Source organism: Daphnia carinata, chromosome 6 (genome assembly GCF_022539665.2).
Source record: "Daphnia carinata strain CSIRO-1 chromosome 6, CSIRO_AGI_Dcar_HiC_V3, whole genome shotgun sequence".
Lineage (NCBI taxonomy): Eukaryota > Metazoa > Arthropoda > Branchiopoda > Diplostraca > Daphniidae > Daphnia > Daphnia carinata.
Window position 1 is genome coordinate 8,829,769 of NC_081336.1, and position 27,917 is coordinate 8,857,685.

At 40.0% G+C, this 27,917-nt stretch overlaps 5 protein-coding genes and 4 long non-coding RNA genes across 12 annotated transcripts in view; 6 read left to right on the forward strand and 3 right to left on the reverse strand.

The window, feature by feature from the left end:
- The window catches only part of LOC130699524 (low-density lipoprotein receptor-related protein 2-like), a 103,092-nt gene that overhangs the window by 52,614 nt on the left and 22,561 nt on the right, over positions 1–27,917 (forward strand). The window lies entirely within an intron of this gene.
- Positions 629–2,371, forward strand: LOC130699539 (uncharacterized). Its single transcript, XM_057521810.2, has 4 exons — positions 629–1,418; positions 1,543–1,716; positions 1,889–1,935; positions 2,010–2,371. The coding sequence occupies exons 1-4, from the start codon at positions 1,307–1,309 to the stop codon at positions 2,184–2,186; spliced, it is 510 nt and encodes a 169-aa protein (XP_057377793.1). The 5' UTR covers positions 629–1,306; the 3' UTR covers positions 2,187–2,371.
- Positions 2,332–6,338, reverse strand: LOC130699526 (WASH complex subunit 4-like). The gene is made up of 7 exons (XM_057521792.2): positions 6,175–6,338; positions 5,874–6,103; positions 5,510–5,797; positions 3,513–5,449; positions 3,188–3,453; positions 2,526–3,127; positions 2,332–2,464 (listed from the first exon to the last, which is right to left on the reverse strand). Exons 1-7 carry the CDS (start codon positions 6,233–6,235, stop codon positions 2,384–2,386), a joined length of 3,465 nt encoding a protein of 1,154 aa, XP_057377775.1. The 5' UTR covers positions 6,236–6,338; the 3' UTR covers positions 2,332–2,383.
- Positions 7,103–9,242, forward strand: LOC130699534 (protein Wnt-2b-A-like). The gene is made up of 5 exons (XM_057521804.2): positions 7,103–7,367; positions 7,821–8,059; positions 8,127–8,407; positions 8,477–8,765; positions 8,831–9,242. The coding sequence occupies exons 1-5, from the start codon at positions 7,294–7,296 to the stop codon at positions 9,091–9,093; spliced, it is 1,146 nt and encodes a 381-aa protein (XP_057377787.1). The 5' UTR covers positions 7,103–7,293; the 3' UTR covers positions 9,094–9,242.
- Positions 11,172–13,568, forward strand: LOC130699555 (uncharacterized). The gene is made up of 4 exons (XR_009421158.1): positions 11,172–11,360; positions 11,423–12,180; positions 12,747–12,825; positions 12,887–13,568. It is a non-coding gene; the product is annotated as an uncharacterized LOC130699555 (long non-coding RNA).
- Positions 13,803–15,086, forward strand: LOC130699549 (uncharacterized). 2 transcript variants are annotated; one of them, XR_009421157.1, is made up of 4 exons: positions 13,803–14,008; positions 14,397–14,431; positions 14,556–14,671; positions 14,861–15,086. It is a non-coding gene; the product is annotated as an uncharacterized LOC130699549 (long non-coding RNA). The 2 variants fall into 2 exon arrangements; XR_009003454.1 differs by lacking the exon at positions 13,803–14,008 and having other exon boundaries at positions 14,311–14,431.
- On the reverse strand, positions 20,513–20,866 carry LOC132088110 (uncharacterized). Its single transcript, XR_009421340.1, has 3 exons — positions 20,802–20,866; positions 20,677–20,748; positions 20,513–20,618 (listed from the first exon to the last, which is right to left on the reverse strand). It is a non-coding gene; the product is annotated as an uncharacterized LOC132088110 (long non-coding RNA).
- LOC130699551 (uncharacterized) lies at positions 21,725–24,397 on the reverse strand. 3 transcript variants are annotated; one of them, XR_009421140.1, is made up of 3 exons: positions 22,187–24,397; positions 21,976–22,102; positions 21,725–21,863 (listed from the first exon to the last, which is right to left on the reverse strand). It is a non-coding gene; the product is annotated as an uncharacterized LOC130699551 (long non-coding RNA). The 3 variants fall into 3 exon arrangements; XR_009003456.1 differs by having other exon boundaries at positions 21,731–22,102; positions 22,187–23,641; positions 24,241–24,397; XR_009421141.1 differs by having other exon boundaries at positions 21,731–22,102; positions 22,187–23,085; positions 23,154–24,397.
- On the forward strand, positions 24,143–25,891 carry LOC130699535 (elongation of very long chain fatty acids protein 7-like). Its single transcript, XM_057521806.2, has 5 exons — positions 24,143–24,195; positions 24,300–24,359; positions 24,486–24,676; positions 24,756–25,271; positions 25,335–25,891. The coding sequence occupies exons 2-5, from the start codon at positions 24,302–24,304 to the stop codon at positions 25,584–25,586; spliced, it is 1,017 nt and encodes a 338-aa protein (XP_057377789.1). The 5' UTR covers positions 24,143–24,195; positions 24,300–24,301; the 3' UTR covers positions 25,587–25,891.

Genomic DNA, 27,917 nt, shown 5'->3' on the forward strand with positions numbered 1-27,917 from the left:
AACGGGCGCAGGTAAACCCAACCGTGCTTCCATAAAAATTATAAGGGTCCCCCACATCACATTTTTCGGTCTCTCTCTTTCCATTTTCATGGGGTTGCTTGGCCTTAGGGTAACACACTCAAAAGTTGAAATCGTTTTGTTGCATTTTTTGTGTGGGGGTCTCCCCCATAAGAAATGAAAACCGACTACGTGCTAATCGATGGTCAATAAAAAATGTTCCATCATGATTTCTTTTTTGTTGTGGTGGTCAGAATAAAACGTTCGATTAAAAGGCTTTTAAGTCATCAGTTTGGAAATGCGAACGATGAACTTTGCTTTCATAATAACGCCCACTATAGTTTCAGCTATTTGGTTCACACACACACAGCTGACGAAGCTCTCTGCGGCCATTATTGATTTTACCTGAGCTTGTGCTGGTCTCTCTTTTTTTTTTACAAATGCATCGTGAAAAGATTTAGAGAAAAAAACGGGAGTAGAACGTCGGCCTAAAAGTCTGACGCTTCTCGTTAGAAAAGCGGCCTAAATGAGAGAGTGGGGCGTGGCCTTTTTAGGATGTGGCCGTTTCCTGTTTCCTTTGAGTTTTTTTTTTCATCCGTCATCTTCATCATCATCATCCCATCCATCCATCCATCGCAAGCGTGGGGGGGGGAGCTGGTAATAAGTTGCACATGAGGACAGGCGGTTGGGACGAAGAGGAGGAGCTTGTTCATCTACCAATTTTCCAATAGCCACTTGAAGGAGCGATTTGAAGAGGTAGTTTTCGAGTGGCGTTTAAAAAAAAGCAAGAACTGCTTTAATTCGTTCGATTTTCGATGAAAAGCTTCGTGATTATTATTAATAAGTTGAAGAGATCCCTCCCGAATGTGAGAAATAATTAAGCGAAAGTTGCCATTTTCAGCCGCTAGGCGTCGTGGCGTCTCGGTGCAAATCCTACCCCCCCCCTCTTCACGCAGCGTCGTTCCTAGTCCCGGAGGAGGGAGAGTTGGGGAGGGGTAAGAACTGAATCTGTTATCGAGCGTCCTCCATTCCTCCTCTTCCGTCCGTCTGATTCTTCCGACTCGGTTCACTTCTATCTCTCCTCTCTTCCGTCTCTGCTTCGTGACGTCATTACATCAATAACTGGAGCTTTTTCCGTTGCTCCTGCTGCTACCTCTCGAACCCTACACTAGGCGGCCATAGTTTCAACACCTTCAACAACCCTGTCGAAATCAAAAGGCAAAGCGTGTGCCCGTCTCTTGCAGCAGCGTCGTCGTTGGAAAACGTCTCTTCGTTCACTTCCAGCCACCATCACGCACAACAAAGAGTCATGGGTGCGTCTCTCAAGGCCAACAACAACCGCTGCCACTACACCACACCAGTGTCGTCTCTGTCGTCCTTGGTGGCCTTATGGCTGATCTTGATCATTATCGCGCCAACAGGTTTTTCAACATCTTTTGCTTCTCTTAAGTCTAAAAAAGAAAAAACGCAACTTGTGTCTGTGTCAAATTCTTACTTTTATAGCATTGATGATAATGATTGCCTTCCATCTGTGTGTTTCAATAGCCGAGGGCAGTATCAGCTGTTACACGTGTTCATCACGAAATGGCACCAACATGAGCTGCGAGGATCCCTTCCACCCGGCCATGTCCGACTACAAAATCGGTTGCATGGTGCCCAAAGAAGGTCACGTGGGGAAATTTCCAGCCAACTTTTGCGTCAAAGTCGTCGGCACTGTCTGTAAGTCCAAGTCTAAATGAACTATTCTTTCCTACCAAAAGCCGATTAGTGTTCCATCTCTTGACAACCTCGTACACTTTGTTCTCCTTTTTCGTTCTTTCGTCATTTTAAAGCAATTGCTGTTTTTCGTCTCATTTTTTCATTTGTTGTTGTACCTTGATTGACCCTTTAGATGGCACCAGAGAAAAGCTAGTCATCCGCACATGCACCCTGGAAAACGTAAATAATAGCAATTTATTATTTTTTAAAAATGTTCGACTATCAAATCACCTTTTTTTGTTGAACGAGAACAGATGGAGAACCAATGCGGCGAATTCAAATACGAACACGAAAGTCTGGCCGGATGTATTCTGACTTGTCAGAGTGACGGATGCAACTCGGCAAACAACTTGATGCCAATCTTTTCGTCATTCTCGTTCTTCCTAATCTACAGCGCAATAATGCTAGTCGTCAATGCATCAACAGTCTGATGAATTCAACTTCCTAATTCGTACAATTCATTCTAAGTCATATCTGTCTTTCTCCTGCGTTTTTTGTTTCAAAAGAATTTTTTTATTATTTAACTGTATTGAATTAATTACTGAAAAAAAAATAAGAAGAAGAATGGCCGCTTTTCCGATTGGGATTATAATAAATTTGTTCGAACCACCTTGAATTGAAGACTAGATTAAGATACTGGAATAATGGGCCGTTCGTGGCGGAAAAAAATTCTGGCGCTATTGAGGTTGTAGAATAATAATTGAAATTCCTGGAACAAACAGTTAAATCAACTCAAATCTTTAATCATTTCTAAATTATTAATTTTTTACCTGCTGATACGTGTCCAGTCGGTGGAGTGTGAGTGAAAGGGTATCTTGACTGGCCTGCGATTGAAGCCCGGCAGCTTTCCTTTCGCGTTCAAAGAACTCGTTGACGGATGAAAACCACTGCAAAGCGTCGAAATCCCTCCATTGATCGAGAACAGACAAACAATAGGCTAATCCCATGGCCAATCCGTCGTCGGTGAATGTCGAGGCTTCTTGTTTGTTCTTTTTCGTCAGCTTCTCTTTGCAGGTGACTATGTGCTCCACATAGTTGACCGTCAACGGAGGGACAATGACGTAGAAATGGCGCAAATGCGAATGGCGAGGGTCGCGGAAAAACGGCCGGAAGACGTCGACCAACAGTTTGAAGTAGTCGGAACTCTCAGACAAATTCTGGGCCAGATCGTCCAGTACTTTATCCAGGGCTTTACTGGACAGTTCCGACAGAGTTGACAGAGCCGGATTGGCTTTGGCTAACGACTCGAATAAACCGTCCGCCATATCCATCGTATCGTTGTGATTTTTCAAGCTACTGGAACTGCTGCCCAATTGATGATCAACTCCGGATTCGTTGAGATAAACGAGTTCCGCCAAATCTGGGACTGGAGCTATAAATTTCCAAACATTTTTGAGAATGGGCTGCTAAAGAGAATTGATTCTTTAAATACCACAGGACTCAGCGCTGCAATGAATGGATCCGCTTCTCAGCATTCGTACGTAGCCAAGAGCGTTGCCCAGGTGAGTAATGAGCATGCGAAACTGATCCAGATAACTCAATCCGATTGAATTGAGTCCTAATTTGCGGATGCCGCGATGGAATTTCTCTGCCCGTTCGTAAGGATATTTGAGAGCAGAATCTTTGCCTTCGCTCAATTCGCGTAGATAACGCGCGTCCTTCATTAACCGCGATTTAATATGCTCGTCGTAAAGAAACCTTAATAAAATAAGAAATGATTAAAAATCCTCAAAATGTTAAAAGAATGACATAATTACTGTGAAAAGACGAAAAACTTTTTGCGTAGGAATTGATAGGTGAAATTGACGGCCGTGTTGACTACACCAGAGCCGTGAGTTCGGATGGAATTGGCCGCATGTTTGATACCTATCGTGCTGAGGTGTTTGCTGCTGCTCGACTGTTCGACAAAGAACTGGTTGTTGAGATTGTACCCAAAACGGGCCACAAACAGGTGGATATTGCGCATAATTTCCAGGACGTCGAGTCCTTGTTCGAGAGTTTGACTGGGCAGTCTATCCGGCAACGGTTTCAAATTAAAAGCCGATCCGGCCAAGATCCTCATCTGCCCATACTTTCTCCAATCATGTGAAGCCAGAGCGGCGAGATTGTAAAACGTTTTGCCGAGATATTGTTCCACTTCGTGCGGGACGTTCACCTGTTCGTGCGAGCCCAAAGGCAAGTCTCCGAGCGTGTTCAAACAAGGAGGTTCTTTGAACGGATTGCGAGGGGTCGGATGAAGATGGGCGTGCGACTGGATACGCAATTCCGTCTCGACTGCCGCGCACAACGGCTCCAAAATGTGAAGTTCCAGGGCGCGGCGGATGAATTGTTGATGGCTATCCACCAGTTGCGATGGATTTGAAAGATGTTTAACACTACCAAGAGCTTTTTGACAGTCCATGGCGGCCAGTAAGGTCTGTCCCAGTCGAGACGATTCAATACGTCGTTCGCGTGCATCGGGTAGGTAGGTATTGATCAGCGATTTATGCCAATAAAACACTTCGCAATCAGCCAGTTCAGCTAAACGATGACGAATTCCGATCGACATGAGCTCCATTTTCTGCAATCGATGGGCCAATAAAGACAATTCTTCGTCCCGAAAAGCAGTGCAAGCAATAGCCAGGCTAATGCGGATCGTTGAAACACGTGAGGTCGTGCAAGGTCCAGCCAGAGTTCTCTCGGCAAGGGCCAAAGCCGAACCGATAGATTTGCGTGGTCGTTTTTTGTTGTTCTGTTCGCTGGCTAATTTTCTAGATGCAAGTTGGACTACTTCTAAGACGGAACGGCGGAGTTGCTGCTGAAGATGTAACCATGCCTGTGGGTATTCGGTCAGCTGTTTTTCAATCGCCTTTTGTAAAGTCTTGATGAGCTCGAACGTTTGAAATGCGGCCACGACGGTGCCTTTAGATATGACGGGCTGGATGGCTAAATGAAGGTTCAATATCAATCGAACTACACCGCTCAATCTGGATATGTAACGTAGTCCTTGGAGAACTAAACAGCATTGATTAGTTAATTCTTCTTGGCTGTTGACGTGTTGGCTGCTCAATCGCGATAACCAAAAGACGATTTTCGTGTTCCAGATCTGAACATCTTTCGTCAGTTGTTGAGAACGTTGGCGGACGTACTGGAATCGAGCCGATGCGACATTTTCCAGCATCTTGGCGTCGACGGCCCGATCTCCCCGAGGGAGATACAGGGCTAGGAATTGGTCCGGGAACCACAAACACGATCCCGTTAATGGAACGGCGACGATGGAATTCTTGGCAATATCGAGAATTGTTTTAAGTTGTCTGTTATCCACGCGAAGGCCGAGATGAGCGTGCAGGACGAATAAGCATACAACGTTGAGAAATTTTTGCATGTTTTCAAGATTATCTCGTTCGCCTTCTTTGTCTAGTCGGAATGACAATTCTTCTAAGAAGCCTTTAATATTTGCTGAAACTTCGTCTAATAAGACTTTATTGTTGTTGGTAGGGAAGCTCTGTGTCACGCATCTGAGAAATAGCGTTCCCGAGAGAGCTTTTTCAGTTATTTCATCCAGCGACAAGTCTAGCAGTCTCAGATCTTCTGGTGTGCTGTCGAAGTTCGAAGCGTTGTGTTGAATGGAACGGACCACATGTTGGAATTGCGCAATATGTTCTCTAAGCAAATTGTTTCGATTGATTATGGAATCCAAATTCACCAAAACAGACTGTGTAGAAAAAAGGTTTTCTTATTTAAGGAAAAGAAAAAGAATAAACAAGATTCATACCAGCACACTTCCCATTCTTTCGAAAATGATTTTGAAGTGGGTTTCCCCAACTTCAAAATATTTTGGTCCAGCATTGGAGCTGCAGTACAATCTAGAGAGTTGACCAACTACATTTTTAATAACCTTGTAGCAGTGGTTTACATAGTTCAATAGTTTCTGCAATGTTTCAATCATTCTTCCGGCACACACATGGCTTTCCCCAGCTTGAAGAGTCTTTTCATCCACACCTTCACCATAATAGAGGATGGGATAGGAGAATGATCTCCCTTCTTCAAAAAGAAAATCCATCTGCATGCAAAAAAGAAAACTGTGTAGTGCAAATGATATTGAATGTTATCAGCAAACAACCACAAAAAACACATACTTCACTGACTAAGTGCCCTAATGCAAGGGCAACTTTCCTTAGTTCTTCATGATCAGAATGGACAAGGTTGACTAAAGGAAGATCTTCGGTAGGAACAGAGTCGAGGCAGATTATTTGATTAGCATTTTCATTGCTCAAATTTTCATGAAGTTGAGATAAGGCCTCTAGCTCTGAACCACATTTGACCATGAAATCACTGAACTCTCGCGTGACATGTTCTTTCGCTATTTCTGGGTAAAATAAGAAAAAGAAAATTAATCGTTGGCAAATCCAAAATTGTAATAGACAAGAATAAACTTACTTTCAGCCGCGTATCTGCCATATTCGTGGGTGCCAGATGAATTGCCGTTCATTCCAACCATGTTTTATCTTTGTTTTTTACCAAAACCTTTTAAGCAAGAAAACACAAGGAATCAATTAAATCATTTGTAAATGCTCAGACATGTAAAAAATAAAAACATGCTCTTCGAACGAAAAGAAAAATCTTTAAATTCTTGGAATTCGTCGTCTGGTACAACACGCAAAGTTGCCTGATTTGACTTAAACTGGTTCGATGGAGATAACAAAATACATAATCGACAAAAAAAACAGCAAATAGACGTCGATTGGTAATTCATTTTTTAAAGGAACAAGATCGGCGTTGGTTTCCCACGGTCTTAACATCGTGAGAAAAAAAAATGTGTCGAATCTAGAAATCGATTGGGGATTAATCGTCCTCTTACCACTCGCCTCAATCCAATATGATGAAAACTAATGACGCCGGGTGATCCTGTTTTATACAGCCCCATTGGGAATTAAAGAGTTAGATAGGGGTTGGGTGATTCGCACCACCCCGAAAAAAATGGGTGGGTGCGAACGTACGTACCGTACTACGTCCATGCATCTCAAATGGTGAGAAAAAAGTGAACGCGCAAGGTCACACCAGAGTTCGAGCATATAGCGGTTTGATTTAAACAACCCACCTGAGATGACATAGGTCTCGACGGGGGGAGCGATCCAACCGGACTGACGAAGTGCGAAAAATCTGAGAATTTTCTCACGTTTCCGCCCCTCACACTCTGTGCAATATTTCAGGTGAAAACAGGAAAGAAATGAATCGAACTTGACTGATGTCCTGGCGCCCGTCGCTCCACCCACCCCAACCCCCCTAGCTGACTTTGTTCCTAGAGTCCAACGTATATGTAGCTGGACAGGGTGGCCAAAGTATTTATTCCCGTCCTGGATATCAAGCCGAGTACAACACTTCTCGTGTTTACTTCTTCTTAGTTACACACATCAATTACTCGTACGGCTTTGTTAAGTGTGCATACCTTGTGTGCATGGCTCATCGTTTCAATTGATTACTTCGGTGATTGAGAGGATTCAGTGTTACACTTGTGCTGATTTCGGATATCATCACTCCGACACTTTTTTTTTTACAATGCGTTGCCACTGGATCAGTGTTTTGTTCTTTGCTGTCATCACTATTCCTCATTTCGTTTCATCCACTTGGTGGTAAGTTGAAATGACCTGTTTTTATAGAAATCAAAAATTACTATCAGCTTTATAAAATGAAATAAATAAAAAGGGTTAACCGATTACGTTTAGGGAAGTTGTTATAATGCCCGCCGTTTATAACGGAATTTAGCTCAATTTTTTCTTCTCTGTAAATGTGAAACGATAACAATTTTGCTAGGGTTGCTTTTTCTTTTTAGTTGGTAATCCTCAGGTTGAAGGGTGTCTCAGTTTTCTATACGCTCGATTGCCCAATGTGATGTAAGGCTTCGATAATTACTTTGTTAGAGCGCGTACCGCTAGAAAGAAAAGAAAAATAAACCAAATCCCGTAGTAGTGTCCTACCATATTGGTCAAACTTTGGCACGGATATTATAACCCAATTAGCTTGTGTACCAACAAAAAACCCTTTTGTTTTCAATAATTTGAATAAATATTCTTTTTGAAAACAAGGTTCCTCAGCAAATTTCAACTGGGCACAGCAGCTAATCCGAGAATGTATTGCGACCACATCCCCGGCATGGAACGCAAACAACGGCGGCTTTGCCAGAAGCATCCTGATCACATGGTCCAGGTAGGCGAAGGTGCTGCTACCGGAATCAAAGAGTGCCAGTATCAATTCCGTCAACATCGATGGAATTGTTCCACCATCGATAGAGATGCCTCCGTCTTTGGGAAATCCCTCGTGAAATGTAAGTTTTGATATTTACAAAGTTTATCAAAAGAACAAACCGACTCATTTCCATTGTGTTTCAATAGCTGGTAGCCGGGAAGCCGCCTTTGTCTACGCTATTAGCTCGGCCGGTGTCGTCCATTCCATCTCCAGGGCTTGTAACCGTGGGGATCTCCTCAACTGCGCTTGCGACAAGACAAGACTGGGCAAGCACCAGGACCAACAAGGTGAATTCGCTTGGGGTGGATGCTCCACCAATGTCCGATACGGCAGCAACTTTGCCAGACAATTCATCGATGCCCGAGAGCGAAAAATGAGGGATTCGCGTGCTCTGATGAACTTGCACAACAACCGCGTCGGTCGCAAGGTAAGGATACACAAAGTTAGATTAATTTTGTTAATGTTTAGAAATTAATATCTTTTTACTTTGCTTTAGGCTCTTCATAAATTGATGAGGCATCAATGCAAATGTCATGGAGTATCGGGAGCTTGCAATGTTCGTACTTGCTGGACCACTCTGCCAGAATTCCGTGAAGTTGGTTCTTACCTGAAGGAAAGGTACGATGCTTCCTTGGAAGTGAGCTCTGATCCTTCTGGAACTACACTCATCACAGCCGATCATCTCAACGACAACCGGAAGAGTCTCAAGTCCAATCCACCCCAAGTTCACGATCTCGTTTACCTGGAACATTCGTCAGATTATTGCACGTTTGACCCTCTAACTGGTTAGTGATATTTCTTAACTCTCTAATTTCAATCAACCATATTAATACCTTTTTCTAAATCCCAGGTTCGATTGGTACAGCCGGAAGACCGTGCAATAAAACATCGAAGGGCATTGACGGATGCGACCTCCTGTGCTGCGGTCGCGGCTACGATACCAGACGAGTTCTTGTCACGACACCTTGCAATTGCACCTTCAAGTGGTGTTGCTCCGTCGAGTGCAAAACTTGTACCCAGTGGAAGGACGAACATTTCTGCAAGCCTTTCCAATCGTTCGAACTCAACAAGTTCAATTCGACTAAACAACAGAATCAACCGCCACAGGAATGACCCTTGACTCGTATCTAATTTTAAATGTTATTATCATGTCAAAATATTTTTTTGGATTGTCTTTTTATCCGTCTCGGTGAGCGTATTGTATATAGTATAAAATTTAAAGTATCTGAACAGAAATTAACGTCTTAACAATTGCTGAACAATCGGTTCTTTTTCTTTCTTAAAAAAACAATTATTTTAAGTAATTTCCTGAGAATCTACCCAGAAACAGCACGGGCAATGAAAAGACTCAAATCTCGGGCGGCGATTAAGAGATTAAAATATTAATTAATACTTACGAAATTATTTCGTTCTTCAAAATGGTGGACGTGACACCACACGTAATGGCCGAGGTTGATTGAGGTTGAGGCTGAAGGGAAACCCATCGAGTAATATAAAAATTTAGGCCCATCGTTAGGAGATTGTTTTATCTTATAAAATGTTCTTACCGTATTTGTTCGATCTGTATTAATATAAGGAATGTCACATTGTAATTTAATGTATTAATTCAGTTATTTATTAAGAAACGTTTAAGTATTGAAACGTGTATAAAACGAAGGGAACTATTGGCGCGAAAATAGTGAACTGTGTTTCCAAAGGCGGCATCTGGCGGGCAAAATTTGGACATGCGTTTTTCAATTGTTTCAGTAGCATGTATACAACTTCAGTTACTCGGGAAAGCGTTAGACATGTGGTCTGCATTTTCTGCTGTCTTAGATGAAGTTGGCTGAGTTCGTTGGAAACCATCTACAAATGGTGCTTTCAGTAGAAATTGAGTAGGTAGAAATTTCTGGGCTGTAAAGCAAAACGTTTTAAATGTTTCTAGATGCTCAGAAATTTGCTTTGCTCAGTGCTGTATGCTCCATGTGGTAGGTGGTTGGCAGTGTTTGCTGGTGATATGCATGTTTGGCAAAACCACACATTTACAGTTAAGTTGTTTTAATTCTTATTTGGTGTGAATCTGTCGTCTACTTATCTCGAAATGTTAACTGACGTAGCGAAATCTTTCACGGACTCACGAAAGACATGTGAGGATCAATTAAAGGATAATTGTAGACTTTCTATTCATAGCCAAACAATGGCTGATGAAAAATGCGCGGGAAAATTTTCGTGTTACGTTAGAGAATTCACTAGGCTTACGTTTTGACGTTCAAAGCTTAACGCATTTGCAATTCTTGATCTTTAATCCGTCGTTTCTGTGAGTTAAGTTTTTCCGTAAAAGATATTTGGCTGATCTACCAATTTAATAACTATCATAATAATTTGATAATTAATTTAAAAAAATTTCAATAAAGGGGAAATTTTCAAATAAAAACAAAATCGTGTTTGTAGTTTATAAGATGAGAATTTATTGCGTGGGGGTGGTATGTACATAGGAAAGCCAAAAGGGAGTGTGGGAAGAATAATAATTTAAGAAAAAGAAATTAAAAACAAAATTTAGAGATATTTCCACATGTCAAACAGTGAAGAAGTTGGAACTGATAGGAAAAATTTACTAAAATTTTGTTGGTGTGGGAAATTGCTATTTACATTGGTAGATGTCAAAAGTAGTAACGAAATGGGAAGGAAACGAATGTACAGCTATGTACAAATGACATGTTTGAACCCGTGGGTGTTTGATTTTCCGACAGAAATGGATCGTGGATATCCAAAGCGTCGACTAAGGGATGTCAAATAGTAAAACTGCAATCCTGCGCTCAGTCTTTCCGCGACTCGAAGAGGAAATAGACAGGATGGGTCCAATTCTTCACGAGGACGAACGGGACAAATGGGGGATAGTTGGATCCCTGCGGATGAAGTGCGGTAGGGGCGATACCTCCGTTCTTATTGAGGGGCGTTTGCAGATAAGATGTGACGTCGTTGGTTACTGGATATGCAGACAAACAGTCCAGGGTTGCAAGATGGATAACTGGGACGTGTGATCCAATCCATTCTTGTGTGGAAATAGGCAATCCATCAGACTCACTATCTTCCAGCTGAAACCAGTAAACATCTCGAGCTTCTTGCAGCGCCTTTTTCGCTTCGTATTGACCCTTCTTCTTCTTTGCCCTTCTGGCATTTAATGCTTTGTTGTTTCGCTTACGGATCTCACGTCGCCGTTCTTCATCGACAGTTTCTTCAGGAATAGCATCCATTGTTGGAATGAACCGTCGTTTACTGACTCGTGCGGACGCCTTGAAAACGAGCGAATGGCGATGGAGTTCATCTTGAAGGATGGATTTCTCAAGAAATTCAAACTCTCGCTGCTCCTCTTTCTTGGGGTCTCGCACAAGGACAGGAAGGTATCCATTACGAATGTCATGTTCGATTATTTCAAACTGCCTCAGTTCTTCCTCTTCTTCAGGGTCCAACATTATGACGATCTTTTGCGACTGGACAAGAAGCCCGTCGTCAGACGTGATGTCAATCCAATCCTTCGGAATCAACGGGAAATCATCCAACGAAGCTGCGGGACGGCAATCGGGAACGAGTTGCTCGTGATCACCACATGTTTCCCCAATTCGGGCAACACGACACTTTTCAGCGTCTTTTTGTGGGACATTTTTGGTTGCACGTAAACCCAACTGCTGCCTCGCAACCTCGGACAAACGATTCACGCTCACCGGAATACGAGACAAGAAGGATCGCTGTTGGTGACAGGCCAAATTGGGAAGAGGATCAGCAAGGCTCTCCTGTTTAAATGGCGCCGCGTGATTTCTGACTGGAATTCGCGAATGGAATCCAAATTGGCCTGCAACTGCGTTGCTAATGGTCGCTACAGAAGATAACGCGGACTGGATCTTGACCGGCTTGGCGACAACGACGTGACTGCGCACACGAGTTTGCACATGAAGAAACTGCCGTTTCTTGCCAGGAAGAGGCTTTGGTGGTGTAAACACGGGCATTTTCACTCAATTGATGAACAGATGGATAACAAACAAAATGAAGTTTGGTGGTGAAATGCACTGAAATAAGCTTGCAAAATCACTTGAAAAATCTCTCTTTGAATCGTTCTGTAAATCTCAGATAAATCTGGATAATACTTACTGGAAAAGTGAGTGATTCCACGGTTGATTTGCGTGGGGGTTATCATTTTCCTCCTTCGGACCAACACGACCATTGGTGAGTTCCTTGCTTTTTTTTTTCAGTTTGAAAACTAAATCTTGGAGACAGGCACATTTAACAGTGTTTTTCATCTCATTAATAATATTTTAATTTTAGTTCTGTATAAATTAAAAGTTTCTAAAGATCAATCATATATTTTCAGTCGTTAATTTGCCGAGCTTTGCATTCATTCTCTGTAGTGCAAATATTTATATCCAGATATTTTTTGAAAATTTTACCTTTTTTTTTGGTACCAGAACCCCGTAGATTCTAGTACAGGTACAAAGGTTTATGTCGTACGGTGGCCATCTTGATGTGACATAAGCTCGAGTGTACGCGATACGCAAATGTAGAAATGAAAATGAAAATGTCTTTCAACTGAGTAGCTCCCACATGCCCACATTTATCTACTTTATGATTTTAAAAATTAATTAATCCATGGGTGATGATTTTAATGTACAAAGTGAAGCATTAAATATTCAAATTGGTACTTTATGGCCTTAGTTCAAGTGTGGTCCATAGTGGGAAAAGTTCATTCTGGGTGCTAGCTGTTTTTTGTAATTCGTTTTTTTTCAACACTCTAGCCATGGAAACTCAGTAGCTGAAGCTTCTTACTATGTAATCAACCAAGGATTCTCCATCAGCATTGGAAATGTTAATCTGGTAATGCCTTTTCACTGTGTTTATATAATTTTATTATGTTAATCATTTGTGTGTGTATTAGGCAAAACACTGCAAAATGCAAAGCAGATACCTTAAGACAATGTTTAATCCAAGTGCAATAAATTCATTCCTATTCACACCATAAGACAGCTGCCTTGTCCCGTTATGAAGAAGAATCATTCAAGTAAAAAATACTAAAAGGAGGTAACAATTTTATGTTTTGTCAATTAATTTCTTTAAATGCTGATGTGTATCTAAAACTGGCTGGGAGTTTGTGACTAGGCTGTGGAGGTTTGCAAAAAGAGCTGATAAGTTGTATCCAAAAGAGGGCTCAAACGATTTTACAAAAATGTATCCCAAATGGTTGCTTGTGTCAGCCAGCAAACTTTGATTGGCAAACAAGCCCATTTCAGTTTTGAAGATGACAGTTTGCCCCAGTTTAAATGACATCCCAAAATTTTGGCTGCCAAAGAATTTTTTTGTAGCAGCTTTATTGTAGACTATTCCTTTATATCACCTGGAGCTGGAAATAATTCAAAGTGAAGAAATTTATTGCAACATGTTTACATTATTACAATAATCATACTATTTCACAGAGGTTATATTTGATTGCAAATCGTGTGGTAAAGTATTTCAATTAACTGAAAACTACCTAACCAATTTAAATTCTAGGTAATCAATAAACCTCAACGAATAAGTGCCGATTTTTTCCGCTCCTCAGAAGTGTAAAGAATCTACTTTGAACGGGCGCGCATCTTCCTGCGCTTTCGCTTCAGCCTACGCATTCGCTTTTTGCGCCACTATTCATACAAGTTTTGTTATTTAATTACCACACCAAGTAAAAGTAAGCAATGCTAATTTTCTAGTACAGACATCCCAGAAACTAAGCGAGAAATTTTTAAGTTTTACCTTAGCTCTCATGTTGCAGTCGGACTCAGGAATCAATTCTGAGATCACCCAACTATACTCGAGTAGATATTTAACGTGAGAAGAAGTAGAATGGACGTTGAATAAGGAACATTTACCTGATTCAGCCTGGTTGAGAGAATGATTATTGCAGATGCATTGCAGTCACTAAGTTACCTTCGACCGTCTAGGCTTCCCAACCTTTTTCAAGACCTGAGATGAAAGGAAGCGAACCTCCACCTGCTAGACAAAGGATCACCTTGGAAGAACAGAAGAGGTAAAGACCAATATTGCGCTAAAATTGTAAAGGAAGGGGGGGGGGCGTCGGTGGTTCGAGTCAGATAGCTTACCTAACAAAGGGACGGAACGGCTTTTGCTTTCATTTAAAACAAAAGCTTGATGACTATCGAATTATTTTATTTCATGGTGTTTAAAAACAAACGCTTATCTTTGATGTTTACGTTTTGATTTCATATCTGATAAAAGAATGTCGGGTTTCTTAAGATTTCCCTTTGGTTTGCCATGGCAGTATTGGCGCTGTGTTCAAATTTTCTGAGAACATGAATCATTAATTGGGAGATAGCATCTGGCGGACAAAATTTGAACCTCACTTAATTGTTTTAATGTGCAGCCTGCTTTGTTCAGTACCACGTTTCCTTTCCTAGGCAGCCGGAAGTTTTCGCTGCTGTCATCTAAATGAGTAAGCATAAGATATAAATATTATACTACCAATATTTAATCTAATATACAAATATTAAGATAAATGTGCATATGCCTCAACCATGTAATTAATTTATAACAATTTCTTTTCATCTGACTATCAGTCAACACATACGGTTGTCATTTCAACGGGCTAAAAAATCAACTGGATATCACCACTAGCATCTGGAATAGGTTCTGTGATAAAAGATGAATTTCCAGATCTCATCATTTCTGCAGTGTAAGTTTGGCAAAAATTGAATATTGGTATTGTTTGTTCTTTAAATCACAGATCGATAACCCAATTTCAATCAGTTCATCTGAGCAGTATCATGATATGATGTTTTCTGTCCTCATTCATCATTGCTTTTTAATTTACTTATTTTCCTTTTCTTTCCTTTTGATTGCTCTAATGGTTGTATGTGATAAGAACATCAATTGCTGGATGCCAAGATGGACAGCCAGACAACAGGAATCATAAACATCATGACCAGATGACCACATTGGATTGCCTGTTCGTAAATGAAATGCAGTCCCGGCATCTTCTGCAAGAGTAATTGCACCTTAAAGAAAATATGTGTAAGCTATATATATGGGAATAGTTAATACGAGGTTTAACATCTTGCAATAAACTTAATCTCGCTGACTGTATACAACTTGTCATCGCTTTTTTTTCAGTGTAGTATCACACACACTATTAGCATTTCACTCCTGCTAGAACTAATAGTTAAAGAAAACAAATTGTCCAAATCTTTTGTCATATTCAAATTCAGGCAAACAGACTTATGTGCCTGTCAGCAAGTCTCTGCAAGAAAGAAAGAACCGTAATTTGGGATAGAATTAATGTATCAGGAAAAAGATAAAAAATCCTTATAAAATTACATAAAAAGAAGTAAGGATGTCCAAATACAAAATCAACTCATCTGAGGGTGTCTAAATATTCCGAATACCTATGTTATAAGGTTTTAACAAACCTTTGTCGTGTCGGATTAAAACCTAGAAAATTGAATGCGACCGTCTGCTATGTCTGTCATTAGCTACGTCAACATGCAAAACTTTTTGCTCTCTTGATTTTTTAAGTTTTCCCGTGATTTTGTGCATCTATAGTAACAAGTAAGTACCATATGATCATTTTACTTTTTAGGTGTCACAATTTTGCTTTATTATTAGAATTGGAAAATGGATGCTTGTTATGTTAACAAGCTATGACAACTTGAGCATGGAAAGCTAGCAAGTCAATACTGGGACTGTGCTTTGGAAAGTGCAATCTTCAGATGTTTCTAGGGTTAAGTGTCTCCCAATTCTTTTTCGGAGAATAGCAGAAATGTTATTAGTAAAGTTTAAGCAAGAGTATTAATTTGCAATGAGCCTCTCAATAGAATTGTAAGTAGACTCAAAAGTATTGGCTGAATCGTTTCAAGCTCAAACCCACTAGTTGAGCTATTACTGTTTAAGATATCTCTCCTTTTCATGTATATCTAGAGAACTAAATGTTTTATTAACCTTTTTCACCTTTGTTTTCAATGTTTGTGACTTCTGGGTGCGCTAGGCATTTCCTTGTTTGAACTCCTTGAACCTTCATTCAACAAGCATAGCTTTATATCACAACTGTTTGGGTCCAGCTCTTGTTGAATGGAGATTGAAGATAAAATATTGCCATGCAGCAGGTGTTTTTTTTTTTAGTATGGAAGGCCATGTCTTAGAAGTAGCACCCCCCTAACTTAAGTCTATTTCATCATTACGGTCCTATTAACCAGGAAATCACCTGAGCTAGTTTTTGTTTTCAAACTTGTGCCATTTTGACACCCCAGTTAACCATAACCATACTTTGATCTCTTTTTTTTACCAAATGTCATGTGGTTCTCGAATCTGATTTGTTTATCATCTGTTACCCAGGGCATATAAGAACAATTTCGCCTCTGCCATCGTCTCGTCGCCGTCTTCGCCTCTGCCATCGTCTCGTCGCCGTCTTCGCCTCTGCCATCGTCTCGTCGCCGTCTTCGCCTCTGCCATCGTCTCGTCGCCGTCTTCGCCTCTGCCATCGTCTCGTCGCCGTCTTCGCCTCTGCCATTTGCCATCGTCTCGTCGCCGTCGCCAGCCGTCTTCGCCTCTTGCCATTTCGCCGTCTTCGCCATCGTCTCGTCGCCGTCTTCGCCTCTGCCATCGTCTCGTCGCCGTCTTCGCCTCTGCCATCGTCTCGTCGCCGTCTTCGCCTCTGCCATCGTCTCGTCGCCGTCTTCGCCTCTGCCATCGTCTCATCGCCATCGTCTCATCAAAGCCTTCGCCGTCATCTCATCGCCGTCTTCCCCATCGCCCCTGATGGAAAAATCGACCGAAAAAGGATGTAGCGCAGCAGACAGCCCGCGGCGATGGCGGCGTTCATAATGGATCGTCACCTTGGTATTATTTTATTTTTTAGTGTATTGTGTATGTGAGTTAACCCGTTGGCTGCCACCCCGTTTGCGTCCCATTTTTTTGTAGCTTTAGGGAACCGGGGCGCTGTTCTGCCTCATGGTTTCTATACCATGGGGTTGGACAGTACTTTTCGGTTTTTTGTCTATTGAAAAAGTATTTTTAATGCTGTTATTTTGCATTCACAGAATTTTAGCAGGGGATCAAGTAAAATCTGGAAGTGTTACAGGATGGAAGAGTGAGCCTACAGTTGAAAAACACTGAAAGTGCATTACCATTAAGGTATGAGCTGCTTCTCTTGCTAAAGAACAACTTGTCCTTTACGTTCACAGTGTTGGTGAAGCTGGGTACTTAAATGGCTCTAAAGATGTTTCACTTCGCTGGCATTGCAGCGATGAACATCATACATGGACTTTTTAGGTATGAAAGAAATTTTCTTTAAAACTTTTTGAATTGATGACGAAGCATTTCTCCTCCTTTTTGCCACCCATGTCTAATCTAAAAAAAAAAAAATTTATCCAATAGGAAAGGATTTTCAGCATACTGGGAACACAACTATCAACAATGCAACATTCTAGGGGTGCTATTTTATCATTCAAGAGCCTTATACAATGATTTTCATCTGCAATTTGTATGGCCTTTCCCAAGCTTCTGCCAGAAGTTGAATCTATAAGTCATGTAAGTCACATGGGCAACAATTGAGATGCTTAATGGTGTTGTTTTTCTTTTCTCAGCATAGGTTAATAGTAACATTGGATCTGAAAAAATTCTTGGTTGGGGCATGACACTGAATAAATTGTAATGATTGGATGGATGACATGACATTTCTATACTTCATTCGGATTCCCGAGACGGTATTTTATGTTTAAAAAATTGAAGTGCATATCTGGGCTCCCTTCCTTTCCGTAGCCCCGTTTCCCCTTGACTCGTAATAAGCCCGTAGGGGGTCATGCCCCTACTGTACGGTATATATAAAAATAACATATACCGAGGTTTGGAGGGCTCTGGCCGGAAAGGGGACGTGGGGGGTCCGCTTAGTCCAATGATGTGTTCACGGAGGGCGACGTGGCTACCCACAAATCCGAACTAAAGGTTAATCGCTCCAGTAAAAATGTTCCATATCTTCAGCTCTTCTTCCGGCTTCTCTTAGCCAATCACCGGGTAATCTCCCCGGTGGGTCAACAAGGCAGTGTCTCCCCCTGCCTGGGTTGACGGCAACTTTTGAAAGGGCTATTGTGCCTTTTTAAAGTTGCAAAATCATTTGTTTGTGCAGAGTAATGTCAATACAATTTATTTTTTTTTAAACAAAAGAAGCAAAACTTATGTTTTCAACTTTATTCTTAACTTCAACTTGATTCTTAATGTGCGCTTTTTTTTCCTTGCTTTTTTTTCCACACATGTAGCCACAATATATGTATTATCCTTGGTTGTTGATACATACCTGAGAGCCTTATTTGTTTTGATTGAGCTTTCAATTTTGAATCATTGGGGAATCGAACCCTGGATGTTCGGCATCCCGCACCGATGCTCTACCATTGAGCCATGAATCATGTGATTTCAAGTTGGCTTTTTTTTGTCTCTTACGGACTTACATTTACACTTAGAATAAAATTGAAATGTAATGCTGCAATATTCTTTTCTATAATTATTCTTTTTCATGTTTTATACATCAACTGAGGTTTGAACCCAGGGTAACAATTATCGCAGCTAAACGCTCTACAACAGAGCTATAGTCCTTATGAAACAAATAGACAGATAAACATATAGTTGTGAAAGACTGCATAAACATCCTAGACGATAACATGTGATATGCGATAATAAAATATTTAGATATATCTCGTGGCTCAATGCTAGAGCATCGGCGTTGTACGCTGAATGTCAGGGGATCGGTTCCCATACGAGTAAAATAAAATACAAACACAAAATTACTTCAGAAAATATTCACACGTTGTTCCTTGAGTCTAAGAATACAAAAAGTGTAATAAATAAAAATTGATGAAGGTGGCAAAAACAATAAAGATGAATGCATCAAGCTAAATAAGAAAAAGTTGATAAAGAAAGAAAAAGAATGAACACAGCGAAAACATACAATGAAAAAATAAATTTTTGAAAAAATATTTAAAAAAAAAATTTTATTGACAATTCTCTGCACATTAGAATTATTTTTGCAACTTTAAAAAGGCACAATAGCCCTTTCAAAAGTTGCCGTCAACCCAGGCAGGGGGAGACACTGCCTTGTTGACCCACCGGGGAGATTACCCGGTGATTGGCTAAGAGAAGCCGGAAGAAGAGCTGAAGATTTGGAACATTTTTACAGGAGCGATTAACCTTTAGTTCGGATTTGTGGGTAGCCACATCGCCCTCCGTGAACACATCATCGGACTAAGCGGCACCCCACGTCCCCTTTCCGGCCAGAGCCCTCCAAACCTCGGTATATGTTATTTTTATATATACCGTACAGTAGGGGCATGACCCCCTACGGGCTTATTACGAGTCAAGGGGAAACGGGGCTTCAGAAAAGAAGGGAGCCCAGATATGCACTTCAATTTTTTTAATATCAAATACCGTCCGGGGAATCCGAATTAAGTATAGAAATGTCATGTCATCCATCCAATCAATACAACTTATTCAGTGTCTTGCCCCAACCAAGAATTTTTTCAGATCCAATGTTACTATTAACCTATATTGAGAAAAGAAAAACAACACCGTTAAACATATCAACTGTTGATCATGTAACTTACATGACTCATAGATTCAACTTCTGGTGGAAGCTTGGGGAAGGACATACAAATTGCAGATGAAAATCATTGTATAAGGCTCTTGAATGATAAACTAGCACCTGTACAATGTTGCATTGTTGATAGTTGTGTTCCCAGTACATGAAAATCCTTTCCTTTTGGATAAAATTTTTTTTGGTAGATTAGACCTGGTTGGCAAAAAGGAGGAGAAATTCTTCGTCATAAATTTAAAATTATTTGAAGAAAAATCCTTTCATACCTAAAGAGTCCATGTATGATGTTCATCTCTGCAATGGCAGCAAAATTAAAACATCTTTAGGGCCATTTAAGTACCCAGTTTCCCCAACACTTTGAACATAAAGGACAAGATGTTCTTTAGACAGAGAAGCAGAATTATTTGAGGCTTTTAGCTGTGACAGAACTATAAAGGATTGCTGTTGTACTGGATTCATTAACACAAGATGGTACTTCTCATTAGGCAATTTCCATTATTCTATTAATTTACCTCACACCTTAATGGCAATGCACTCTCAGTGTTTTTTCATCTGTAGGCTCACTCTTCCATCCTGTAACACTTCCAGACTTGATTTGATCCCCCATTAAATTCTGTGAATGCAAAACAATAGCATTAAAAATACTTTTTCGATCGACAAAAAACCGAAAAGTACCTAATTCATGTTTTATGTTGAACTCGTGCTATTTCTGGGTTTCTGTACCACACCCATTTTCGGCCCAAATACGGTCCCACAATTGTTCACTTCCTTCGCTGCATGGACTTATTACTAACAATTCTTTTAGTGCAGCACTAACAGAATTTAACTTTAACACACTGTCAGGTGGTAGACTGAATAACTAAACAATAAATAATTGTTTGTTCAAATTCTATACTTATTTTTAATTCTTATTTGAAAAGTTTAGGTACCTGACTGTGCTTAGTGATGAGGGATGAGTTTGGAAAAACCTCCTTCACTGTTTGGAAACTGTTCCGTTCCAATTTGTTCTTTTCCCCTAGCTGAGCTTGTAGACTCAAAATTTGAGCTACAAAACACAAATGAATAAAAGCAAATAAATAGAATCATTACGTATTAGGCCTTACCATCCTTAGCTTTGCTGTTATCTAATATTTTGTGTTGTTCCAATAATTGGGCCTGCAGCTTCATAATTTGATCTAATAAACAATAATTAATAATTGAAAACCAATATAATAATGTTTATACTTACCATTTTTTTGTTTTATTATCTTATCCATTTTTCAATTGATCCTCCAGCCACGCTACTCAATTAACTGCTAATGGGATACAATTAACTGAAATTGCTTACATGCCTGTAATAACGAAACCGACTGATAGATGGCTACGGGTAGAAAAAAAAGAAAAAAGTACGATTTTTTTTTTTTTTCCGCTTTTTTTTTTTTTTTTATGTGAAACGGATTGCCATAACTATGGGATCTTTTTTTTTTTCATTTTGCTGCTATCACCATCTAGCGGTCAGATTTAGAGTTAATTCTCTATATACACTCGAACGAAAAGTCGGCTTATTTAGTCGGGCTTAAATTTTTTTTCGGCAAAAACTGACACTCATCGGAATTGGTTGAATATCGCGGAATATACTCAAAATTGAATGCTGATTCCGGGAAAATTGCAATTTTTTTCATTAACTTAATCGTGGTTGAAAACACCGAGTGGCTGCTAGCTCGCCAGTACGCTACAGCGCTAGCGCCATGCAGCAGAAAAATTCGGCCAGTGTATGTAAATGGCAATATTTTCCTTCAATTTCCTGATATCAATGCCTTACCTTCGCCTTGAGGATTGAACCTAAGAGTTTTAGAGTGGTAAACAGAAGCTCTACTACATACCCATGTTTCTTGTATTTGTGGTGGAATCGATTGTAGTATGACGTTATGCTAATGCGTAAGGGCAATAGGATGTGTTTAGGATGGTTGCAAAAAAATCCCGCTACGAACGCCACGGGTAACGTAGCCCATAATCGTGAAAAAATAGCCGCGTACCTCTACACCAGGATGGTTCCAAAAAATCCCGCTACGAACGCCACGGGTAACATGGCCCATAATCGTGAAAAAACAAAATATGCCCTTATCTAAAAAAAAAATGCCTTTCCATTTTGAGTTTGTAATGTATTTCATGCCAGAATTCATATTTTCCGTCCACGACAATTTTGATACTGAGTAACATAATTTAAAAAAAAATAAGCATTTTGTTATTAACTTTACCACAACAGTAGGTTTGAACCCAAAACTTTTCAACTCTTCATAGACCTTGATCTCTGATTCGATAGAAATAAATGATGAAAAACAAGAAAAAAAATCAGTTTTGCAATGAATTGGAATGCCATCTTCTATCTACTTTATCCCCATCATCATGCAATGCAACATTACCTTTTTATCCGAATAAATCTTCAAAGTGAAGGGAAATGCCGACTGCAGAGTAAATGAGATATTTTGTTTCCATCGCTCTCCATCATTGGACACATTTCCATTTTTGTTTGGTTTGAGTTACCTACCCCTTTGCAAGTTTATGGAAACAAAAAGGAACTTTTGTTGATGGCATAGTGAAGAAAATTAGAATTGCCAACTGAAATAATTTTACCTTTTTTTCTTGAGAATTCCAAAGGGAAAGGGCACCAAAATAAAATACATCACACCTTACATCCTGAGTTCGAGAGCTTCTTTCCAGGAACATGAGATGTCAAATCGTTCTCGTCCATTTCTCCTAGGTTTTGCATTTATCGGCTTTACATCCTACAATTCATAAATGATACTAAACTCTTGTAAACTTGCTCTAACGATGGATCTAGCAGAAACCACAGCTGTGGTTAAAATGAAGTGCAGCAATCAATCTCTGACTTGATTTCTTCCAACTGCATGTAAACACATCTACAGGCTTTTTCTGGACTATTCGACCACCTTTCTCACCATATTTTCCATTAGTAATAGCTTTCATCACTGTGCAATTGTTCTTATCCCTTTCAGTAGTTACGCCGATTTTTACTGATGAAATCAGTAGGTGGTCGGATTTGTCGACAGTGAGCTGCAATACTCTGAAAAACATGTTATGTTTTCGGTTAGCCGAATCATTTTCCTTTTCCAACTGCAGGAAAAGCTTGGCATAATGATGGGCTTGTGTCGAATCTTGCAGAGTTCTGCTGACGAACAAAATCTTCTTCCACATCCGGCTGATGGTTTCGGTCATACGTTATAAGGATCTCGATATTCCTGACACGCTCTGGTGTTTTCCAATAGGCTTAGGGAACTATTCATTTTTTTTCCACCATTCCAGTTGTGAAACATGACGGATAGCATTGGCATTTTCGAGTCCATTGTTCGACAAAGTCTCCGTTGCACGTTTGGTTGAAATTCACGCCATTGTAGGTTTGCTTCGAAGAGACGGTCGATGAGACGACAGTAAATTTTTTTCCAAAAATACGTCCACGATCAGAGATGTTCCGGTAATTAACAAAAGCTGAATATCAGGATTGCCAGTTCCATCTAAGAAAAAAGTGGGTTATTGGCAAAATTCAGAAAATGTTGTACTGTTGTTAACTGGTATACGAAACTTTTTCGATTTGGACTCGATAATTTGGCAATAACCATTTTCTTCCGGGAAGTGCAAAATTGTTGTTTTTCTCGAAATTATGCATCCAATTCATTTCCGCAATCCAGTCTAATGGAAAGGCTCCAAACTTCAATCATTTTTTAGTGAAGCCAAGCAATCCTGTTTCAGGGAATGACATTCTTGGGTTTACATTTATCCGTTTGGAAGTCAAACATCTTGGTTTTCTTGTTGATTGATGATTCTCACCCGAAATGCCCCGGTTTTTCTTCATTCAACGGGTTTCGATCTGCTGTTGTTATTTAGTTCTCTGAATTTTTAAAAAATTACCTAGTTACATAATTTTCGTTGGCAACAGTAGAACTCGACATTCAAGTGGGGCATTTAGTTGCTGAAATTGGTGTTTGCTCAACAGCGACATAGCCTTCTATTGCTTCTGGTGGCCACCGTGATGGGTGACACAAATTTGTGTCTACACGACGACTGGTTGCCCTGGTTAAGAAGAAACCGGAAAAGTTAACTCGTGCAAAGATCGAATGAAACAAATACGCCATCACAGCTGTTGCGTCTTCTTTCAATCAGAAGATTTCAAAAATTACGCCTTCGAGTGTGAGTTCGTTCGCCAAAATAAAGCACAAGTAGAAAACGCTTTCTGGTAATGGTTAAGTTAACGCAAAACTTGGAACCCGTTAGAATACACTGTAAAGGGTTCATCTGGACTCGAAGAATAAAGAAAACTGGTTAACTTTCTAGCATTGATTACAGGATTTGCGCGTAACAAAGTGGGGAAGAATAAAACAATAAAAAAATATAAAAAAAACATGTTCCTGTTTGCATGGGTTACAGAATTATTTTGGCTTTCATTTCGAAACGAGTTTGATTTAGGTGCTTCCTATGGGGTTGGGAAAACTTTGAAAACTGGTTAGAAAAAAAAAATGGTTTTTTTATTGAGGTTGCATGCCCCCGGCTGGCCTATATATAAAGAAAAGGAAACGGATCCGTTTGATTCAGTTGCCATCACGGATCACACGCGTGTGAGGACTAAAGTGAGTGTAATGTATCAAAGTATTCCGTTAACATCGAAGTCTTACCTTTTCTATTTTTAAGTTTTCTTCGACTTGATTTTAAATTCCTATCGAACTTTCCGTAGATATGTCTTTCATCAAAAATTTCGTGGACGGTTACAATGACCTGATGATCAACAGAAGAGGTAAGCAATTTCGTTTTATCCCTTTTCTTCCTGATGAAAGAATCCTGCAACAGAAAGAGCATCAATTAGAATTCATTTAACTGAAATGATTTGAGATAAAATGATTAACATAATTACAATTTAAAGATCCTAGGGTGGACGGATGGCTCTTTATGGGCTCGCCATTTCCAACTCTAATCATGTGCTCGTGCTACATCTACTTCGTTAAATCCCTTGGCCCGAGACTGATGCGCGACCGCAAACCTTTCGAGCTTCGTGGTGCAATCATCGTTTATAACATCATTCAAGTACTTGCAAGCATCTACCTAGTGTACAAGGTAAGCCTCCATCTTGCCAACCCAAAATTGACACAAGTGGAATAAAAGAGAAATCTCCCCTCTCATCTTCTATTTTTAGGGCTTAGTGCACGCTTGGTTGTTCCGCTACAGTCTTCGCTGTCAACCGGTCGATTACTCCGATGACCCAGATGAGGTGATTGTCGCCCAGATGTGCTGGTGGTATTATTTCTGCAAATTCACCGAGTTCCTCGACACCGTTTTCTTCGTGTTGCGCAAAAAGTTCGACCAAATCACCAACTTGCACGTCATTCACCACAGCATTATGCCAGCCGCTTGTTGGTGGGGCGTTAAATTCGCTGCCGGTGGTCACGGAACATTCTTCGGAATGCTCAACACTTTTGTCCACATCATCATGTACACTTATTACTTGTTTTCATCAATGGGGCCCAAGTATCAGAAGTACCTGTGGTGGAAAAAGCATTTGACCACTATGCAAATGGTCCAATTTGTGATGGTCTTCTTGCATTCGGCTCAGCTTTTCTTCATCGACTGCAACTATCCCAAAATTTTAGCTTACGCCATGTGCTTCAACGCGCTCATGTTCTTGAGCCTCTTCTCCAACTTCTACATCCAAGTAAAAAATGAAATTATTTTTAATTAAAAATTTTAAAATTAAAACGTACTTGCTTTTGTACAGGCCTACATCAAACGTCGTCGGCTGCCTGCCATTAAGAAGGAGGATGACGCGAAGGCGGCAGTAACTAACGGGAAAGCCAATGTTGCCAACGGTAAAACCAATGACAAGGAAGGCCGTGGAGTTGGAAAGATGATCAGCAATATTATGAGCAACACAACAAATGCTTGTTACATCGGACAGAATGGTCTTTATCAATCGAACAGCAAAGACAAATCGAACGGCACTTCAAAAACGCAGAAGAAAAATCTGTAAAAAAAATATCGCCCAAACTCAAAATTGCGAAGGTGTCATCCTGTTTTGCATTTGTTGTTTCTCTTAAAATTATTGACTCGGTCAGTTGTTGTATATACCAAAAGTTTTGTCCACTATTAAGTTAGCAGAAAGTTGTAGGTAATTGCTTCTCCGATATCGGAGGAGCTTTGCTCTTAAGTGCGACACAAAAGACGACGAAAAGAAATCATTCGGATGTATAAGGAAGATGAAAATGGAACGACTATTTTCACTTCTGGCTAGCATTGTGACGCAATTGTTTCCAATACAAGATAGATTTTAATATTCCTGGTTGTTGCTGTTTAACCTGATTTGCATAGATTTCTCTCTAATGGGGGCACAATGCGTGTCACGGAACGCTGATTATGATATTAGACGAAATAGTGGCATCCATTCGTGGAAACACTGGCGGCTCAATGAATGCTGAGTCACAAAGGAATGAGACGTATATAATTAAACGAAGAAGAAAGCTGAGGGGATTATTGGCCATCGAGTGCAATCCTGGCGGATGTAAGAGCTCAGGAATGTGTGGCCTACTTTTAAGCAAATATTTACTATTCGAGACAAACTTTTGAATAATGCAAAACAACGAAAGCTTTGAACCGGTTCCCTGGCCTGGAATTAAATTTTAGGCTCTCGAACGAGTTTTTTTTTTTGCCATAATTTGGTTACTTGTCCATCGATTTTAATATTTTGTTTCCTCCGCTTCGCATTCACTTGTTAATTTCACATTTTTTTTTTTATTGTTTGCGAGGAAAAGTTCATTAACTAGGTCGGGATCCAGCAGATGCCCGTGGCAAGAGGTACTGAAGCTTTTGATTGATATGCAAAAGTTTAGTGATGAAAAAAAATCAAATTAAATGGAAAACATTTTGCTTGCCAAAGGGGATAGCTGGAACTCGGCTCGATCTTTGTGAAATAGTTAAGAGTAAAAGTGATTCCGAAAACATTGAAAACGAATGGGCGTCAATTTCGGCATTAAGTTTCACATCGAAAAACTTGGACCTTCTAAATTGGCTTGTTAGACATATGCAAGTATATTCACCATTTTAGAAAATTTTTGTTTTCGGCAGTTGTATGCCGGAGAAATTTTTTAAAAACCTGTTTTTCTGCATTCACAAAAAACAATGTTACGTTTGTCCGAAAAGGGTTTGTCTGGAGTTTTCATGTCTGGAAAAAAGAACTTAAAACAGTACGTAAGAAAAAAAAAATCAAATCATAACGGGCTTAACTTTCTATAACAAACCCGTGACCCCCCCTCCTGCCCCCCGCCTTTTTTTTAACACTTGTGTTGAACATTTGAAAGTCGGGCAGCGCAAAGTGAAAACGATAAACGCACTTCGTCGGGGGACCTTCTGTGCTTCCTCAGATAGCGTTGGGAATACGATGGAAATTTGTTTCGTAAACCTTTACTTAGGGCCGCCAGGAAGTTGAAGAGAATAACAAAAAAACATTCAATGATTTTAACTTAAGGCTTCTTCAAGAAAATTCCCTCCATTTGTTGATTCAACAAAGAACTTGCCTAAACATTTGCCACTAGAAAAACAAACACGCGTTTTGTCATTCAAGTGAATCGGAAGAGTAAAACCTACTTTTCCACATATCCAGATTTTGATAGCCTAAATTTACTAAACAAAGTTGTACGTCGGAAACAAATGCATATCCCGATTATGCAACAGGTAATCCAAAACCTGTATGAAATATATAAAAAAAGAAATCACCTGTCGTGTTAAAACCAGTTTATTGGGACTGGCGCCGTAGAGGCTATGTAGCAAAACTATCCCATGTAAGTGTCGAAAATGTTATATTGCGTTTACGACTTTGAAATTATTAAAACTGTGAAAGTTTCCTCATATTCGGTGTGTCTACCTCACGAATTCGGCTAAGAATCACTGAACTGTAACACGAAGCCCGATTCGATTGAACAATAACATTGCTGTAAAAAAAGCTTACTTGCATATTGTGAGACACTGAGAAATGTCGAGAAGAATCCGTTGTTTCCGCCATTTTTAGCCTCGTCGAATTTCAAAGGCAAAGGATAAGCAATGGAGCCAATTTGTAATTCTCATTTGAGATCTCCAGTTTACGGACATCACTTTTCTTGTCTTGTCTTCCAGAACATCTGTGATATAACAAGTGCAAAAACGTTGATTAGTATAAACCCAAGTGTTTCAACAATATGGCAGAATGGTTGACCCCAAACAAAAGCTTGTCACGAGTTAGGCAGCGAAATGATCCTACAAAGCAAGAGCAATATTTTCTATGTGACACCAAAACATATCTCAGCAAAATATTTCCCATTAACAACTTGTA

Coding starts and splice junctions, on each gene's coding strand:
- LOC130699539 (XM_057521810.2), top strand. CDS start 1,307: ATGGGTGCGTCTCTCAAGGCCAACAACAACCGCTGCCACTACACCACA. Junction 1,419..1,542: donor GATCATTATCGCGCCAACAG/GTTTTTCAACAT, acceptor GTGTTTCAATAG/CCGAGGGCAGTATCAGCTGT. Junction 1,717..1,888: donor CAAAGTCGTCGGCACTGTCT/GTAAGTCCAAGT, acceptor TTGACCCTTTAG/ATGGCACCAGAGAAAAGCTA.
- LOC130699526 (XM_057521792.2), bottom strand. CDS start 6,235: ATGGTTGGAATGAACGGCAATTCATCTGGCACCCACGAATATGGCAGA. Junction 5,798..5,873: donor TAGGGCACTTAGTCAGTGAA/GTATGTGTTTTT, acceptor TTTTGCATGCAG/ATGGATTTTCTTTTTGAAGA. Junction 3,128..3,187: donor TTGCAGCGCTGAGTCCTGTG/GTATTTAAAGAA, acceptor GGAAATTTATAG/CTCCAGTCCCAGATTTGGCG.
- LOC130699534 (XM_057521804.2), top strand. CDS start 7,294: ATGCGTTGCCACTGGATCAGTGTTTTGTTCTTTGCTGTCATCACTATT. Junction 7,368..7,820: donor TTCGTTTCATCCACTTGGTG/GTAAGTTGAAAT, acceptor TTTGAAAACAAG/GTTCCTCAGCAAATTTCAAC. Junction 8,060..8,126: donor TGGGAAATCCCTCGTGAAAT/GTAAGTTTTGAT, acceptor GTGTTTCAATAG/CTGGTAGCCGGGAAGCCGCC.
- LOC130699535 (XM_057521806.2), top strand. CDS start 24,302: ATGTCTTTCATCAAAAATTTCGTGGACGGTTACAATGACCTGATGATC. Junction 24,677..24,755: donor GCATCTACCTAGTGTACAAG/GTAAGCCTCCAT, acceptor TTCTATTTTTAG/GGCTTAGTGCACGCTTGGTT. Junction 25,272..25,334: donor TCTCCAACTTCTACATCCAA/GTAAAAAATGAA, acceptor GCTTTTGTACAG/GCCTACATCAAACGTCGTCG.